Raw genomic sequence first — 17,068 nt, 5'->3', positions numbered from 1 at the left:
CTTAGGCGAATTAAGGTATGTGCTAGCATAGATACAACTAAAAAGCCAATACTCATTAGTAGCACATACCTTGACCATGGCATGAATTTCTTGTCCCGTTGTTGCAATTTCATCCACTTCTATTAGGGAATTGTCCCATAGAATAACCAATCCACCGGAGTTTCCCACTGCGGGAACTTGGATCATTCTTGTGAACTGGAAGTCGTCAACTAGACTTTGGTGGTCTTGCATTTTTGTTTCAATTAGGGCTACCAATGGTGGATTATGACAGCTTATTAAGGACCTAAAGTTCCTCCTAAATTCAGAGCCATTACATCCCCTACAATTCCATATTATGAGACTTATTGAGTTGTTCAGATTGGGTGGATTTATCCTTAGAGTTTGATCCGGAAGCTATGGGTTCCCGATCCTCAGATTTGGGTTCATCACTGCAAAGAAGTTCCCTATCTTCAGGTTGCACAGAGTTTTTATATCTATCCAACCTTTTTATAGAGTCGGAGGATAAATAAGTATGCATTTTTTTACAAATTTCTCTGTGGATAGCAATACTTTTTATTCCTTTAGAATCATGATTTTTGTTCATATTTCCCTCATACATTCTAGAGCCTCCTCTATCTCCTCTAATTTTAGATTCACTTCTACGTTTGGATCTAAGCTTTCTAGAGAAGAGGGAGGGAGAGTCTATTGTGGTACAGCCGATGTTTTTGAGAGGGATTCCAGAAAGGTGTTCTGGTTTCTCATGAAGTTTGTTGGTGATAGGTTTAACGATGCTTTCATGGTGTAGCGAGATGGAGTTCTGGTCGCTAGATGCCTTTTCTGATGTTATATAGTAGGTAGTGACATGTGTTAAAGGAGGGAGTTCTATCATTATAGAATCAATAGGGATACATATTTTACTGGTAGGATGACTTTCTAATGCATTAATGGAATTATTAATTATTTGTTTTTTATTATCTGTGGCAGCCTTGTCTATTAGAGAAGAAGCATCTAAGTTTTCAAGTAATGCTTCTTTTTGTAGAGTCGGTTGACTATCTATATGGTTTATTTTTTCCTTTAATGGCAGAAATTTGGATGATTGTGTGGATAGTTTAGAATCCATGTGTACCATGTCTAGTGGAGGAATTTTGGCCTCTACTTTCTCATTGGTGGAGTAGGGGTTGGGTGAGACTCATCATTCTCCACTTGAAAATCAAGCTTTTCAAGAGAATCTTTCAGGATGTTCTGATGATCCTAATCAGAGCCATTAAGTTACTCTTTTGTGAATTAGGCTCTAGATTGCCAGCATCTATAGGGGTCACATTAGCGGGTAAAATAGCTGGGTAGGCTACTGTGCTTGCCGCCTTACACATTTTCTTGGGGTTTACGTATGGGGAATTAATTGTTATTAAAAAAAATTGGTTTCTTTTTTAATTATTTATCTTTATTAATGACGTCATGGTTAATGACGTGGGCAGTAAGGTGTTTGGGGGATCCGGCTCCCCTCCATTACCCCTTCCCTCCATTTCGTCAAATGCACGTCTAGATTAGAGATATGTGTCATATTTAAAGTTTAAAGGTCAAGATTATATTATATTAACAAATATTATAATTATAGTTAAGTCATGTTATTTTAGAAAACTACTCTCCAAATTTGGTAAGGATTACAATATATTCTATACAAAATTTTATATTTATTAATATCATTAATTTCATATTATATTTTTGTATTTAAATATTAAATTGTAAATTTTTAGTTTTAAACCAATTATTTTTAAATGATAAAAGATTGTTATTGTGCATTCTTTTGATTACTTCTTTATTACTTCTGATCAATTCCAATGATAGACTTTTTTTTGGATCATTTTCATCTTATTTAATTCTACTAAACAATTGCTAGAACGGAAAATGATTTTTTTTTCTATTGCTAGAATACGTTATTAAAAAAATATATAATTAAATAATTGGAGTGGATTAGTAAGATAAATCAAATAGATATCTTCTTATTTCTTATAATAAAAATAGTTTAAACTAAAATTAGATTTCAACAAAAAAAACATTTAAATTGATTGAGTAACTTTTTAAGTGAAATATCAATAGTTGAGTGACTTTCTAAGTAAAATATCAATAGTTGAGTGACTTTTGAATTATAATCATTAATTTTATATTATATTTTTGTATTTAAATGTTAAATTGTAAATTAAAAATTAAGATGAAGTTTAAGATGTTAATAAATATCAAATTTTGTATGGAATATATTGTAATTCTTACCAAATTTGGAGAGTAGTTTTCTAAAATTAGTTGACTTAACTATGGTTATAATATTTATTCATATGATATAATCTTGACCTTTAAACTTTAAATATGACACATGTCTCTAATCTAGACGTGCACTTGACGAAATGGAGGGAAGGGGTAATGGAGGGGAGCTGGATTCGTGTTTGGGGGGATTGTGGGTATGTTCCTGGAGTCGAGCTCCAAGAACGTTGGTGTAATTATTGTTAGTACCAGATTGGGGTAGTCGTTCTGTATTAGCATTAAGAGAGGTGTTTTTCTTATATTTAAAAATCTTAGATTCAAGATACTTACCTGTACTGGCTTCAAATAATTTAACGCTAATACCTGGTTCGTCATTGATTTTTTCTGGCGTTCTTTTGTTCTGCTTCTTCTGCCTATTGAAGGTTACCGTTTGCCATTTCTCTTATGGATCTGCCGTATTAGGAGTTAACGTCTGCCCATCGGAACCTCTTGCATTGTCGCCTTGCCTTATTCCCATAGCTTGCATATTTTGTTGATTTGTCCTTTGAACCACACAATTTATGGTGTTATGTCCCAGGACTCCATATCTATTGCAGAAGATGTCGGATCCCTCATAGATGAGATTGGTAAAGTGGCTTATGAGTTAGAGTTGCCAGTAGATTTAGCAGCAGTGCATCCAATCTTTCACATTTCACTTTTGAAGAAGTGTGTGGGTGATCCAGCATCCGTAGTGCCATTAGAGACTGTGGCTGTAAAAGATAGCCTTTCATATGAGGATATACTAGTTAAGATTATTGATCGTCAAGTTAGAAGGTTGAGAAACAAAGAAGTCGCTTCAGTCAAGGTTTTATGGAGGAGTCAGTCCGTAGATGGAGCTACTTGGGAAGCAGAAACGGCCATGAAAGCCAAGTATCCTCACCTCTTTCCTTCCGATTCCACTCCAGCTTGAGGTAATAGTTCCTATTCAGTTTTTCAGTCATTCATGTGTAAATTCAGTCTTAGAATCATGTTACTTCAGTTTGTACTTGCATTTTTAGCGTATTTGCATGTTCTTGGAACTCAGTTCAGTCAGCAATTCAGTTCTCAGTGTTTAGTGGTAGGGATTGCAGCCCTCTCCCTCCATTTCAGCTAGTTTAGTCTTCATTTGAGGATGAATGTTCTCAAGGGGGAGATAATGTAACACCTCGTATCCTAGATAGACGAAAATGCAGATTTTGAGAAGTTGCAGATGCAACCCACGGTTGCCATCCACGAACCGTAGGTCAACTAGTAGTCCATGGTTCACCACTGCAACCCCTCCCCAAACACAACTCAGAAAATCGGTAAGTCTCGACCTACGGTCCGTAAGTCAGACCACGGTCCATGGTCTGTGTCCGTGGATCGAGGCCCCCTTTACCCAGCCTTTGATGCAAACGACAATCGACCAGCACAGATCGTCATTCGATCCACGGTCCGTAGGTCTGACCATCGATAAGGGTCAGCAGCTAGTTAGATGAAAATTGTGATTGGGTCAACTTCAAATAGTCATAACTCTTAGTACAAAATGAATTATGTGTCCCATGACATATGATATGATAGATAATTGAATCCTCTTTCCAACGCCATCGAGTTTGCTAAAATCTGACCTCTAAGTAAAACGTTATGCTCATTTAGTGAAGCCATGTCGGGCAAACTCGACCTACGACCTCAATCTACGGACCGTAGATTGACCTACGGCCCGTTCGTTAATCACTCCGACAGCAATTAAGTCAGGGGTCTTTTGGTATTTTCCTATTTCGTTGGACCCCTAAGATACGTCGTTTAGACCCTAAATCATGAGGTTTTAGTCAGTTTAAGCCTAGAAACATAACTAGAACTTACTTAAGTCAAATCATTAATCAAAACTTAGAAAATTAGAAGCGTAAGAAGAGAAAGAGGTGACCAACCCTAACTTCTAGAACGCAACAAGTTTTCTTCAGTTCCAGCCGAGAAATCAAAGGATTTCTCCGTGAAATTAGTCACCAAGTATGTGGATTTCATAAGTGGGTTCCTTTCACCCATTAGGTCCCTAGTTTTCAGTCAGTTTCTTGATTCCCTTATTATGACTAGACCTAGGGTTTCTTGAATGTTAGATATTGGGTTCTTAGCTGTTAGAATGATCCAAATCAGATTAGTATGTTAATATTCAGTTTATTGCATGAATTCCAGAACCCTAGCTATGTATTTCTTTTGTTCTTGAATTATACATGCTAGGTCAGATATTTCAGTTATTCAGTTATACATGACTCAGTTATTAATGCATCAGTATCAGTTTAATTGTTGCATACTCAGTTTGCATGTTCAGTTCGAGCTATCCAGTAACTTACAGAAATTCAGTCATAATGTGTTAAATACTTAATCCATTGGGAGTAGCATAATACCGAGTTGGACTAGGGTTCAGCGTACCCATATAGTCCCAGAACTACTAGCCACGTAAGTTGTAAGTCCCCTCTGTGGGCATCAGTTCAGTGATCACGTCAGCATGCCTCTACACCTCTGGCAGGGTATATTGGGTCCTCTCGATGGGGCGTATACATCGGACTCCACATTTAGCTCATGTGGTTTTATTATCGGTCATTATTAGCTCCCACAGTTCAGTCAGATTCTATTGCATTGGCCATTTATCAGTATATCCAGTATTCAGTTTCAGCATGTTATAAATTGGTCACTGCATTCAGTTATCTCAGCATTCAGTATCTGTATCATGTTCAGATTATGTCATTGCTTATTTGCTTTGTTCAGTTATATGTTATTTCAGTTGTATTCTATCCTGCATGCTCAGTACCTTTCAAGTACTGACGCATACGTGCGCTACATCTTCTCTTGATGTAGGTTTAGGTTCTCAGCATCCAGATCACGCTTAGATCGGTTCCCAATCTACAGTTCAGCAGAATCAGTGGTGAGTCCTCATTCTCCGAGGACAATAGTCATGAGTCTCTTTTCAGTATTATTTTTAGTCCTTTAGTTTCAGTTTTTCTAGACTTAGTTGGGGCCTGTCCCAGTATTTCTAGTCAGTTAAAGGCTATTTCAGACATAGCTAGATTCAACTTAGTATTGAGTTAATATCTTCTTTGTATTAAACTCATCAGTTATCATTTATCTCCGTTATAGTATATGGGTATTCCCCATCCTTTTCATTTTATTTATGATTTAGCTTACGCATCAGTTATTATTATCTTTAGTATGCTCATGATTATGCCAGCAGGGTTAGCTTGGGGTCACTTGTGATCCTAGGTCCTGTGTCCGCGTCTCGAGGGTAGTCTCGGGGCGTGACATAGATAGTCTAGAATTTAGATATTTGAGGGAGATATTTGTAGAAAAGGCTAGAATAGTCTAGACTATTAGTATCTAGAATCATCCCTACACAACTATAAATAAGGGTGACATTAGGCATTTGCAAACAATCCAAGAACAACATATGAACAACCCAAATAAAAGAGTTTTCTTCCATAAATAAGTTTTCCTTTCCAGTTTCCTCTTCCTTAGCTGAATCTTCCGATCTTAGTTAATGATCTTGGGCTAGCAGAAGGTTCCCCGATTATACTTTTCTTCTGTTATTCTCTATATGGTATCAGAGTCATAACCATACGTTGGTTTCAGGGTGTTATTTCAAGATTGGATTTGTGGTAGATTCAACTAGTTTGTGTACATGGACTTTAGCAGCCCTGTTAATGGACTGGGGATGGAGTTGTTGAATCACTCCAATTATAAGGTATGAAAGACATGCATAGAGTCATACCTTGTGGGAGAGGATTTTTGGGATGTTGTTGATGGGAGTAACACAAGTCCTCCTACTGACAGACCGAAAAATAGCAGTGTGTACAAGAAGTGGAAGCAGATTAATGCAAAGGAGGAGTTCATTCTGAAGAGGACAATCTCCTCCAATTTATTTGATCATATTATAAAGTGTAAATCAGCTCATGAAATATGGAGGACCCTCGATCATTTTTTCAACAAGAAGAACGAAGCTCGACTGCAGATATTGGAAAATGAATTGGCCAATACTATTCAAGGTAATCTTTCTATTGTCGAGTATTTTTTGAAGATTAAGAACTTATGTTCTGAGATATGTTTATTGAATTTGGAGGAGGCTATTTCTGAAGCACGAATGAGAAGAATAGTCATTCGTAGGTTAAAACCTGAATATATTCCATTTGTGACATCAATTCAATGATGGACTCAATAACCATCCTTGGGGGAATTTAATAAATTGTTGTCGTCACAAGGATTACTAACCAAGCAGTTGGCTAGTGTGTTTGTCAAATATGGAGAAGGGGATGCTCTTGTAGCCGACAAGAGAAATTTCAAAGGAAAATCAAGAAATATGTTGCACTCTCGATCCTTAGGTGATTCAAGCTTGTCTGGATAAAAGGAAGAGTATCTTCTAACTATTATGGTAAGAAGCCTCTTAGATGCTATTGATGTGGTAAAATAGGTCACATAAAAAGATATTGGCTCGAGAGTAACATGACTCAAATTGAGAAAGCTATAAAAGAAAAAGACTGGGAAAGTGCTTCTTAGCTGAGGCTCGAGCAATAAATGCCATGGCTTCAATCAACTTTGAAAAAGACTGGATTGAAGATTCAGAATATAATGCAGTCGATCACATGGAGAAGCAAGACACTAATGTCATTAGTATGAATCAAGCAACTTTCGAAGATGTTCATACTGGTGATACGATAGTTATTATTGAAGAAATCAAGAAAGTAGATTATGAACAAGCAATGTCTGAAGCTATATATGCCAACGGTGAGCATTTTAGAGAAAGAAATGAGGGAGGTGTATTAGAAGTTAAAGTCTTTGATCAATCGTTAGCTATTATGAGGTCAATCTTTGGCTTTATTCAAATATTGGAAGCAAATGGAGATGATGGATATCAAATAGAGGAAGAAGCTAATATTGAAGTCTCAGAGACAAACGATACGATTTTTGAAAGTTCTAAAGCTGCCAAAAATTATATCGAGGAGATGATAAGAGAATATGGCAATGGATTCTATGTTGGTGTTGAGACTTCAGAGGAAATTGATAGGGTTTCTCTGGATAATATAATTGTTGAGAAGTTAAGAGAAAGGGGGAGTTTGAGAACTCAACAAGGAGATAATCTACATGGATCAATTGACAGTGAAAAATCTTTATCATTTGAAGAAGGAAGAGGAGTCCGGAATAAACTGGTGAGATTTTCACCAAGACGTGGCTCAAAGCTTCGTTTGAGCTCTTCCATGACAAATGTGGGGTAGTTTCCAAAAAATCACTTTAAGGGGGAGTGCGAAAAAATTAAAGTTGATTTTTTGGAAGTACAAAAAATATCATAGATATTTAGTAGAACTTTCTAGAGTTTTATAGAAATATCTTTAGTATTTGTTGTATCTAAGAAAAGTCTAGATATTCTAGAAAATTAGATATTTGTAGTTAGGAAAAATCCAGATAGTCTAGAATTTAGATATTTGAGGGAGATTTTTGTAGAAGAGGTTAGAATAGTCTAGACTATTAGTATCTAGAATCATCCCTACACAACTATAAATATGGGTGGCATTAGGCATTTGCAAACAATCCAAGAACAACACAAATAAAAGTCTTCTTCCATAAATAAGGTTTCCTTTCTAGCTTTCTCTTCCTTAGTTGAATCTTTCGATCTTATTTAACGATCTTGGGCTAGCAGAAGGTTCCCGATTATATTGTTCTTCTGCTATTCTCTATATATCCATCTAATGAAAGTTTATGTTTCTTTTCCTTATAGGTTGCTGGTTCAAAACGTCTCTGTGGTAAATCAAGCCAAATCGTATGAGCAGCAGGCAATTACGTTAGGTAAATTTTCATTTAGAATTTATAGGCACTTTGTAATCTACTTGTTCTATCTTTCTTTATAGGCACTGTTTGTCCACTAGAACTGAATTGTTCTTCTTCTTATTCTTCAAGATAATGGAAGTAATGGATCGGTGCCACTGAAATCTTGTTAATGCTTATGAGGTATTCATGACTTGCAGCTCAAATACTTCACAGACATGCCAACCACATCTTATTCTCCTAGATTCCCCTGGATAAGACAAGTATAGAGAAGCATTCGATTGGCATAACATCGACTTCTTATTGGTGCAACACTAGAGATAACAGAACCATTTCTCACAGAAAGACACTTACATAAGCTTTGATGCAAGACAGATTTCCTTTTGGACTGAAATGTGACTTCTACTGATAGTAGAAGCTTCTTCAGTTTCCGTTGACTGTCTTCAACAGTATTTCCTTTTTCCTGTTTAATATTCAGGGGACAGATTGCAACATTTTGCTTCAGTGGTGACTCTGGGTACACAAAGCTTGAAAGTTCAAGGTAAGTTAGGAGGTCCATAAAAAGATTGCAAATGACGGCCTTTTAGATCAATATTTTTTCTCTGAAATGGTTTTTCTTTTCCCTGAAATGCTACTTTCAAATTATCTAACTTACCTATATCTCGTTTACTTTTTCTTAGTAAATTGATAACTCCCAAGGAACAATACCAAGTTTCATATATGGTAGAAATGTATATAAGTTTCTTAATAGACTCATAAGAGAATAATCTTTATGTCTTCTGCAATTCTGGTTTTATTTTCATGCTTTAGACAGTACAACTTTTATGAATATATAACACACTTGTCGTTACTTTCACTTCACAGGACAAATTCTCCATTCAAATACTTTCAGATCAAATACTTTCTTCTCTGGAATGGTTTTTCTTTATCCCCTAAATGCTGCTCTTAAATCATCCTACCTTTATCTCGTTTACAGTTCTATGTAAAATGAAAATTCTCAAAGGAACAATTCCAAGTTTCATATATGGTAGAGGTCTCTATATAAGTTACTCAATAGTCATACTTCTCGTTACTTTCACTTGACAAAATATTTTCTCCGTTTGAGTACCAACAACTATTAAGTAATAATCATTGACTACAGAGTCGCTCATTTGCCCAAGTGAAACTATTCTTTTATGTACGGGTGTCATTTGATAAAATATAACCTTTTTGTACGAGTTAATGAAAATAAAAGACTAACAAGTATTTTTGGTAAATAATGAATTTGTAGTTCAACCAACCAACAAACATTTTAAACTTAATACTTCTCTGCTGCATCATTGCCGAGTTGATAGCTTCTGTAATGTACATCTCAATTCTCATGCCTTTTCTCTTGAAATTTCTCTTACCATTCGGAGTTAGACAGTATGTACCATTTTGATACCATTCATGCATCACCTTTTCATATACAGGACATTCACCTATTTGATACAGAACTGATCTTTCTTCATAGCCAATTGCCAGACCAGTTTTCCAATGAAATCACAACTTTTTATGTTCAGACCTCCTAATTTCCTTGGCACACACAACTTCTCCTAACAGAAAAAGTGTCAAAAACACACTTAAATTATCTCTTTTTATTCTGTGTCATACCTAAACTATTAGGAGTGTAATTTTATACTTAAACTATAACTTATTAGTTTGAGAAACACACCCCAGTGGTGTGTGTAATACATTCACTCTTTTATTTGAAAAAACTTTGCTATATGGATAAAATATTTCACCTTTGACAAAAAATAAATAAACTATTAATATAGTTAAAAATTAAAGTATTCATATCCCCAAAAATAAAATTATTTTTTAAAACAATAAAATTTAAAACTAAATTGGATGTTTTAGCTGGAGTATTAGATTAATTTAACATTCATGTTATGGAGTGTTCTAATTTCACTGAACTTTGAGATTGCCAACGTTTGTAAATCAAACTTGAGGTTTTAAGAAGAGAAGAATAGAAAACATAAAAATTTGTAGTTTAAATATGTGAGAAAACCCCTCCATTTATAGTTAAAAATGTGTAGTATTAGTATGTGCATATTGTTTCTTATCATAAAAATATAGAAGATATACTAAATTGTGTGTTTTAAGAATAATAATAATAATAATAATAATTTTTTTTTTAAATGTAGTTTAAAATTTTGATGAAGTCCCTCTTTTTACAGCCAACAAAGGGTAGTGTATGAAAAACTGCTCGTGGTGCCTTATCAAAAAGAAGTCACAAGTCACAACCCTTTAGAAAAGTTACAACTCTTCAGAAAGGTCAAAACTCATTCTATATTAAACTAAATAAAAATAAAAGTACAACAAATAAATTGAAAATGAAAGAGTACTTATTAAATGTAGTTTGGATTCTTCAAACAAGTTTTTGATCAAATACTTTTTCTCCAACAGTTCGAGACTTTTCAAATTCTGAACACCAAGTTGTAGTTGTGCAATGGAAAAATCATTGAACTTCTTGTCAAGTAAGAGTTGCTACAAAAGTATATTTTATGGCTATGAAAATGAGTGTATATTAATTATCACGATACTCTTCTCGTTTGAAGTTCAGTTATTTCATTCTCCTTTTTGCATATCTAATTTACTCACAAAAAAATATTGTAATTGCATAATCGAACAACTCTCACAATCTTCCTTGTTTTAAGTAGAAGAATAAAAAACTTACAAAATTTGTAGTCTAAAAGTGTGAGAAACCCCCTCTATTTATAGACAACAAAGGAATGTATGAAAAGGTGTTTATCGTGTCTTTTCAGATAAGTCACAACCCTTCAGAAAAATCACAACTTTTTGAAAATGTCATAACTCATCGAAAAAGTCACAACTCTATAAAAAAAAAGTCAAAATCTTTCGAAAAAGTCACTACCCATCAATGTGAAAAGGTGTCTGCATTTGATATAATATAGTGTCTATAGATATAATATTAAATGTAGAATATATAATAAATTGGGTGTTTTAAGTTGGGACTATTATAGTAATTTAACATTTAAGTTAGAGAGTTTATGCTTTTAAGGTAGTATAGATATAGATATGATGAACATAGATGATAATTTTTATGTTTCATATATAGTTTTCTTTATTACATTATTTCTGATAGTTCAATCAATTTCGATAATTTATCAATTTTATTTGATAAATTACTACTGCTTCATTTGACGGTATAACTACACTTGATATGGTTTAATCAATTTCTTGTTTGTGTGAATCTCTTTTTAATTTTTTAATTTTTTTAAATGAAAGTGAGGTTCATGTATCAAGACGCCAGTTTGGAGAATTTTAGGTTCAAATTTGATAAATTTATCTTTTACTTTGAATTTATATTATTTTATAATGAAATAGTAAGTCTGAGTATTTTTTTAGTAATTTAATCATGAACATAATATAAAAAATAATTTATTTGTGGTGTGAATTTTTTTTAATGAGAATTTGATTGAGTGATTTTAATGATACAAAGAACTAAGTTAAGTGATTTTATTGATACAAAATAAAGTTTAATGACTTTGCTAAGATAAATTCCTAAAATTGAGAAACCCTTTAAGATATTAACTCTACAATAGAGTATGCATTACAGATTAATTTTTTTTCAATCCCAATCAACTCAAAAATGCTTGACAGCCTAAATGATTGTTAATCATTTTACCTACATAGGTCCGCCCTTCATCATTAGCTTCACACATTTGATATGGATTTCTTTTTTGTTTTAAAATAAATGACTACATCGTGGGTCTTTTTTTAATATATTTTATGAAATAAGACATCAAAGACTAGAATAAAGTCGATGTCGTTTTTACTAAACTATCCAATAGGAATGAAGCACTATCATTAATTAATAAACCACTAATTGTTGTTTACCTGCCAATACCATTAATTAATAAATTAATAATGCAATAATTCAGAACTCATACGATACACATTCCACTCTGTCTGTGCTCATTACCAACTCTAATTATTGTTTGATCTCCTCACCCATCTCTATGTACTAGACTGTCAAATAGTATTTGGATTCGATCAATCAGTTAACAATCGATTGATCTGTCATTGAGCTGTTGAAGAATAACAGGAGATTCGATAAGTTAATAATGAGGTAAGTTCCATTGATTCATAATTTGTTTTCATACTTAAAGGAAATCCTTATCCTCTGAATCTATATACTCCCCCTTCATCACTTGTTTTTGTAGCTTGGTGATTGTTTTTCCTTCTAATTTCCTATAATCCCTTCATCTAACACCTGAAAAATACAATGAAGGATAAAGCTAACAAATCTTTTCCATTCCAACTAGTAAATGAATATACAAGGAAAAAGAGACTCAAACTTGATCTTCATCCACATGTATTTTTTTATTACTGTTTGCATGATTGTATATGAATTATTGTCTTCCTTTTAGTGCTCTGCAAACAACTACCAAAAGAAGGCTTTAATTTTGTGAAGAAGCAAACACAACTATGGCTGATCCTGTAATTGGTGCTACTGTTCAAGTTTTACTTGAAAAGTTGATTTCTCTCACTATTGAGGAGGTCAACAGCTCAAGGGATTTCAACAAAGATCTCGAAATGTTGACACAAAATGTATCCTTAATCCAAGCTTTCATTCATGATGTTGAAACACCACAAGTTGAGAAACAACGGTCTGTCGAACAATGGCTCAACAAGCTTGAGAGAGTTGCTGAAGATGCTGAAAATGTGTTTGATCGATTCAGATATGAATCTCTCAAAACAAAAGTGATGAACAACCGAAACAGCCCAATGAAAAAGGTCAGTGGTTTCTTTTCTCATACTGTTTTTAAGAGAAAAATGTCTCAAAAAATCAACAACATCAATAAAGAGTTGATGGCTATCAATAAGGTAGCCAAAGACCTCGGTATCCAATCACTCATGGTTCCTTCTCGGAAAATACTACCAATTCGAGAAACAGATTCCTTAGTAGTTGCTTCTGATGTTGTTGGTAGAGACAACGATGTTAATGAGATAAAGGAGAAGATTTTGAAGATGAGAGAGGAGGCTGCTGTTCTGTGCACCATTCCCATAGTGGGTATGGGGGGTTTAGGGAAAACAACTGTGGCTAAGAGGATTTACAATGATGAACACATCAAGCAAATCTTGAAAAGAGAATTTGGTTATGTCTACCTGAAATGTCTGAAACAAAGAGCTTTCTTGAACAAATCCTCGAATCATTGACAGAGAGGAAAATTGAGGTTCAAAGGAGAGATATAATAGTCAAGAAGCTACAAGACAAATTGGGAGGAAAAAACTACTTGCTAGTCCTGGATGATTTCTGGTGTGTTGACTCTACATCGTGGCATGAGTTCATTGACACCTTGAGAGGAATAAATACATCCAGAGGAAACTGCATTCTTGTGACTACTCGTATGAAACGGGTGGCATCCTCAGTAGCAACAGATCTTCATATCTTGGGAAAGTAACAGAAGATCATTGTTGGTCTATTTTCAAACAAAGAGCATTTGTTGATAGCAGGGTTCCAGAAGAATTAGCGATCATGGGCAACAAGATTGTTAAAATGTGTCAAGGTCTACCGTTGGCTGCAAGTGTGTTGGGAGGCCTCTTACACAACAAGGAAAAACATGAATGGCAATCAATTCTTGATGGCAACCCCCTTGTTGCAGGTGAAGATCATGACAGTGGAGAAAATAGCATAAAGAAAATCCTAAAACTCAGCTATGATTATCTACCATCTCCACATTTGAAAAAATGCTTTGCTTACTTTGCAATGTTTCCAAAAGATTATATGTTTGAAAAGGACCAACTAATCCAACTCTGGATGGCAGAAGGGTTTCTTCGTCCAAGTCAAGAGATCCCTGTGATGGAAGACGTTGGGCACAGGTTTTTTCAAATCTTGTTGCAGAATTCCTTGCTACAAGATGTTGAGTTAGATGAGCACAACAATATAACACACTGTAAGATGCACGATCTTGTGCATGATTTGGCTAAAGATATCTTAAAATCTAAACTATTTGATCCGAAGGGCGACGATGGAGAAAAACTTTCTCAAGTTCGATACTTTGGATGTGAGTCACCAATGGATCAAATAGATAAGATATATGAGCCACAACGTTTGTGCACACTGTTTTGGAGGAGAAATTATATGTCTGAAGATATGCCGTTGAGCTTTAAGTTCTTGAGAGTTTTAAATTTGTCTAGTTCAGGAATCAAGGAGTTGTCGGCCAAAATCGGGAAGCTGATATACTTGAGATATCTTGATCTCTCCAACACTAAGATCACAGCCTTGCCCAACTCCATTTGCGAGCTCTATAATTTGCAAATATTTAGAGTCATCAACTGCTTTTTACTCCAGGAACTTCCATATGAGATGGGAAATATGATAAGTTTGAGACACATATATTACACTTCTGTTGACAAAAGATATGAGCATTGGGGAGGATGGTGTATTTGCAATGAACATTTTCAAATGCCACTTAAGATGCGACAATTGACTTGTCTTCAAACCCTCCAGTTTTTCAAGGTAGGTTTAGAGAAAGGTCGTCAAATAGAAGAATTAGGTCATTTGAAAAACCTAAGAGGTGAATTGACAATCAAAGGTCTCCAATTGGTCTGTGATAGAGAAGAAGCTCAAACAGCACATTTACAAGAGAAATCGAATATATACAAGCTGGCATATCTGTGGTTTCATGACGAACCGGAAGGAAGTGAGACCAATTATGAGTATGTGTTGGATGGTCTTCAACCCCATCCTAACTTGAAAACCTTAGCAATAGTGGACTATTTAGGGACAAAATTTCCTTCATGGTTCTGTGAAGATTTGCTTCCAAATTTGGTCATGTTGAAATTAAGTGGTTGCAAAAGATGCAAAGAAATTCCATCACTTGGCCAACTGAAATTGCTTCGGCATCTTGAGCTGTTAGGATTTCATGAGGTGGAATGTATCGGGCCTAGATTTTATTGTATTGATGTTAACAATAATGGATCAAACAGCAATATCCAAGTGTTCCCGTCACTGAAAGAACTAATATTGGAGGATATGTGTAGCCTTATTGAGTGGAGGGGAGATGACGTTGGGGTAAGAATGTTTCCTGAGCTTGAGAAGTTGAGCATTACTAACTGTCCATTGTTAAAAAGTACTCCGAATCAATTTGAAATCCTCCATGAATTAAGTATTGATAGAGTTGACAGTGAAATGCCACTGTTGAACTTGTGCAGCAACTTGACATCTCTCGTAAAGCTTAGTGTCAATGCTGTGAAAGAGCTCACTTGTTTTCCTGATGAGATGCTACGCAACAACGTTTCTCTTCAACACCTATCGGTCTCAGGCTGCGGAGAGTTTCGTGAATTGCCACAAAGCTTGTACAATCTCCATTCTCTTAAGAGTTTAATGATTGACAAATGCACCAATTTCAGTTCTTTTCCTGTTCCCAGTGAAGAGAATTATTTAACTTCCCTCCAAAATCTTGGGTTATTTTCTTGTAATGGATTGACCAGTTTACCAAGTGGAATGCTAGAGCATTGTCGGTCTCTGGAATTTTTGGTGGTCATCTGCTGTAACAACTTAATCTCCTTGCCTTTACACATGTGGGAAATGCCTTCACTTATATGTTTGGTTTTATCAGCATGTCCCAAATTGATTAGTGTACCCGCAGGGGGGCTTCACCGTCTCACTGGGTTAAGGACATTGCATATTGGTCCTTTCACAGAGATGGTGGATTTTGAGGCATTCCAATTGATATTTAATGGCATTCAGCAGCTGTTGTCCCTTCGTAATCTGAGAGTGTGCGGACGTGGTCACTGGGATTCTCTGCCCTATCAGCTTATGCAACTCTCAGCCCTAACTGATATCATAATATGTGATTTTGGAATCGAGGCTCTTCCTCATAGACTTGACAACCTTACTTCTCTTGAAAGTTTACAACTATGGAGATGCAAACGGCTACAACATGTGGACTTCTCAAATGCCATGCCCAAATTACGGTATGTGGATATCTATGATTGTCCGTTGTTACAAGCTCTGTCGGATGGGCTCGGCAACCTTGTTTCTTTGCGAGAGTTAAGTTTACGGAACTGCGAAAAACTAGAGCATTTGCCATACAGAGATGCCATGCTACGCCTCACTAAATTACAGAGCCTGAAAATTGAAGGCTGTCCAAAGTTAGAAGAAAGTTGCAACAATCGGAGTGGCCCAAACTCCCAGTGGTCCAACATTTCCCATATTCAAAAAATTGAAGTTGGTGGAAGCATAATTCAGAACTTGCGTAAGTCTCTGATTCTCTTTCCGCGTCTGAGTCGCATTTTTAATTATTATTTTCTACGAGTTCTAGAAAAGAAGTTCTCTATGTAATTCACTTCTATTTCCTGCAATTATTTTGACATTAAACTATGCAAAATTATTAGTCAATTGCATCTTATCTATGCTTTCAGCATTCTGCTAGTTCACTTGAAGCAAATTGTTGTTCTTCTTCTAATTCTTCAAGTAAGGTATTCTGTATATCACTTTTAAGATATGATTTATTCATGAAAATTTATGTGTGTTTTTTCCTTATAGGTTACTAGTTCCAAGGTCATGCTTGCACATCACTGTGGTAAACCAAGTCAAAATCCATGAACAACAGGCAATTACGTTAGGTAAATTAGACTTGTGCATTTTTTTGCACTACTTTTTTCTCATGACACATTTTTTACTGTTTAAACAGGGTTGGTTATGTTCCACCACCACATTTGTTTTGTTCATGAGTTGCAGCTGAATTTTGATTGTTTCCATGGATGCAGGTAGGAGGTTTATTTGAGGTGTACCTGTCCATTAGGTTCAACAATTAACATTCCATGTAAGCTTCTTCTTCTACATTCCTTGTTTCTTAAAGTTAGTCCGTTGCAATATATCTCAACGTAGTACTCTTCATTACAGAGTATAATGTAAGTTATTAAGCAGTATGGTTAATCTTGAATAAGATAACTGTTCATTCTCTTCAAGAAGACGAAAATGTATGCGAAAACTGATTATTACTGTTTCCTGCATTTCAGATTGATGGTTGGAACA

The 17,068-nt window shown here is 35.1% G+C and overlaps 2 protein-coding genes across 2 annotated transcripts; both read left to right on the top strand.

The window, feature by feature from the left end:
• The first annotated feature begins 13,561 nt into the window (after nucleotides 1–13,561).
• Nucleotides 13,562–15,582, top strand: LOC125858468 (putative disease resistance protein RGA3). The gene is made up of 2 exons (XM_049538260.1): nucleotides 13,562–15,448; nucleotides 15,520–15,582. Exons 1-2 carry the CDS (start codon nucleotides 13,562–13,564, stop codon nucleotides 15,580–15,582), a joined length of 1,950 nt encoding a protein of 649 aa, XP_049394217.1.
• On the top strand, nucleotides 15,560–16,645 carry LOC125875405 (TMV resistance protein N-like). Its single transcript, XM_049556402.1, has 2 exons — nucleotides 15,560–16,286; nucleotides 16,577–16,645. The coding sequence occupies exons 1-2, from the start codon at nucleotides 15,608–15,610 to the stop codon at nucleotides 16,582–16,584; spliced, it is 687 nt and encodes a 228-aa protein (XP_049412359.1). The 5' UTR covers nucleotides 15,560–15,607; the 3' UTR covers nucleotides 16,585–16,645.
• The last annotated feature ends 423 nt before the right edge of the window (nucleotides 16,646–17,068 follow it).

Source organism: Solanum stenotomum, chromosome 1, assembly GCF_019186545.1.
Source record: "Solanum stenotomum isolate F172 chromosome 1, ASM1918654v1, whole genome shotgun sequence".
Taxonomy (NCBI): Eukaryota; Viridiplantae; Streptophyta; class Magnoliopsida; order Solanales; family Solanaceae; genus Solanum; species Solanum stenotomum.
The sequence above is the reverse complement of the archived record's forward strand: the minus strand, read 5'-3'. Positions and strand labels throughout refer to the sequence as shown.

Excerpts from the sequence above, each read along its gene's own strand:
- LOC125858468 (XM_049538260.1), top strand. The coding sequence starts at position 13,562 with ATGGGCAACAAGATTGTTAAAATGTGTCAAGGTCTACCGTTGGCTGCA. Across the intron at positions 15,449-15,519 it reads CCAATTTCAGTTCTTTTCCT|TTTACCAAGTGGAATGCTAG; the intron begins GTTCCCAGTGAA and ends TGGATTGACCAG.
- LOC125875405 (XM_049556402.1), top strand. The coding sequence starts at position 15,608 with ATGTGGGAAATGCCTTCACTTATATGTTTGGTTTTATCAGCATGTCCC.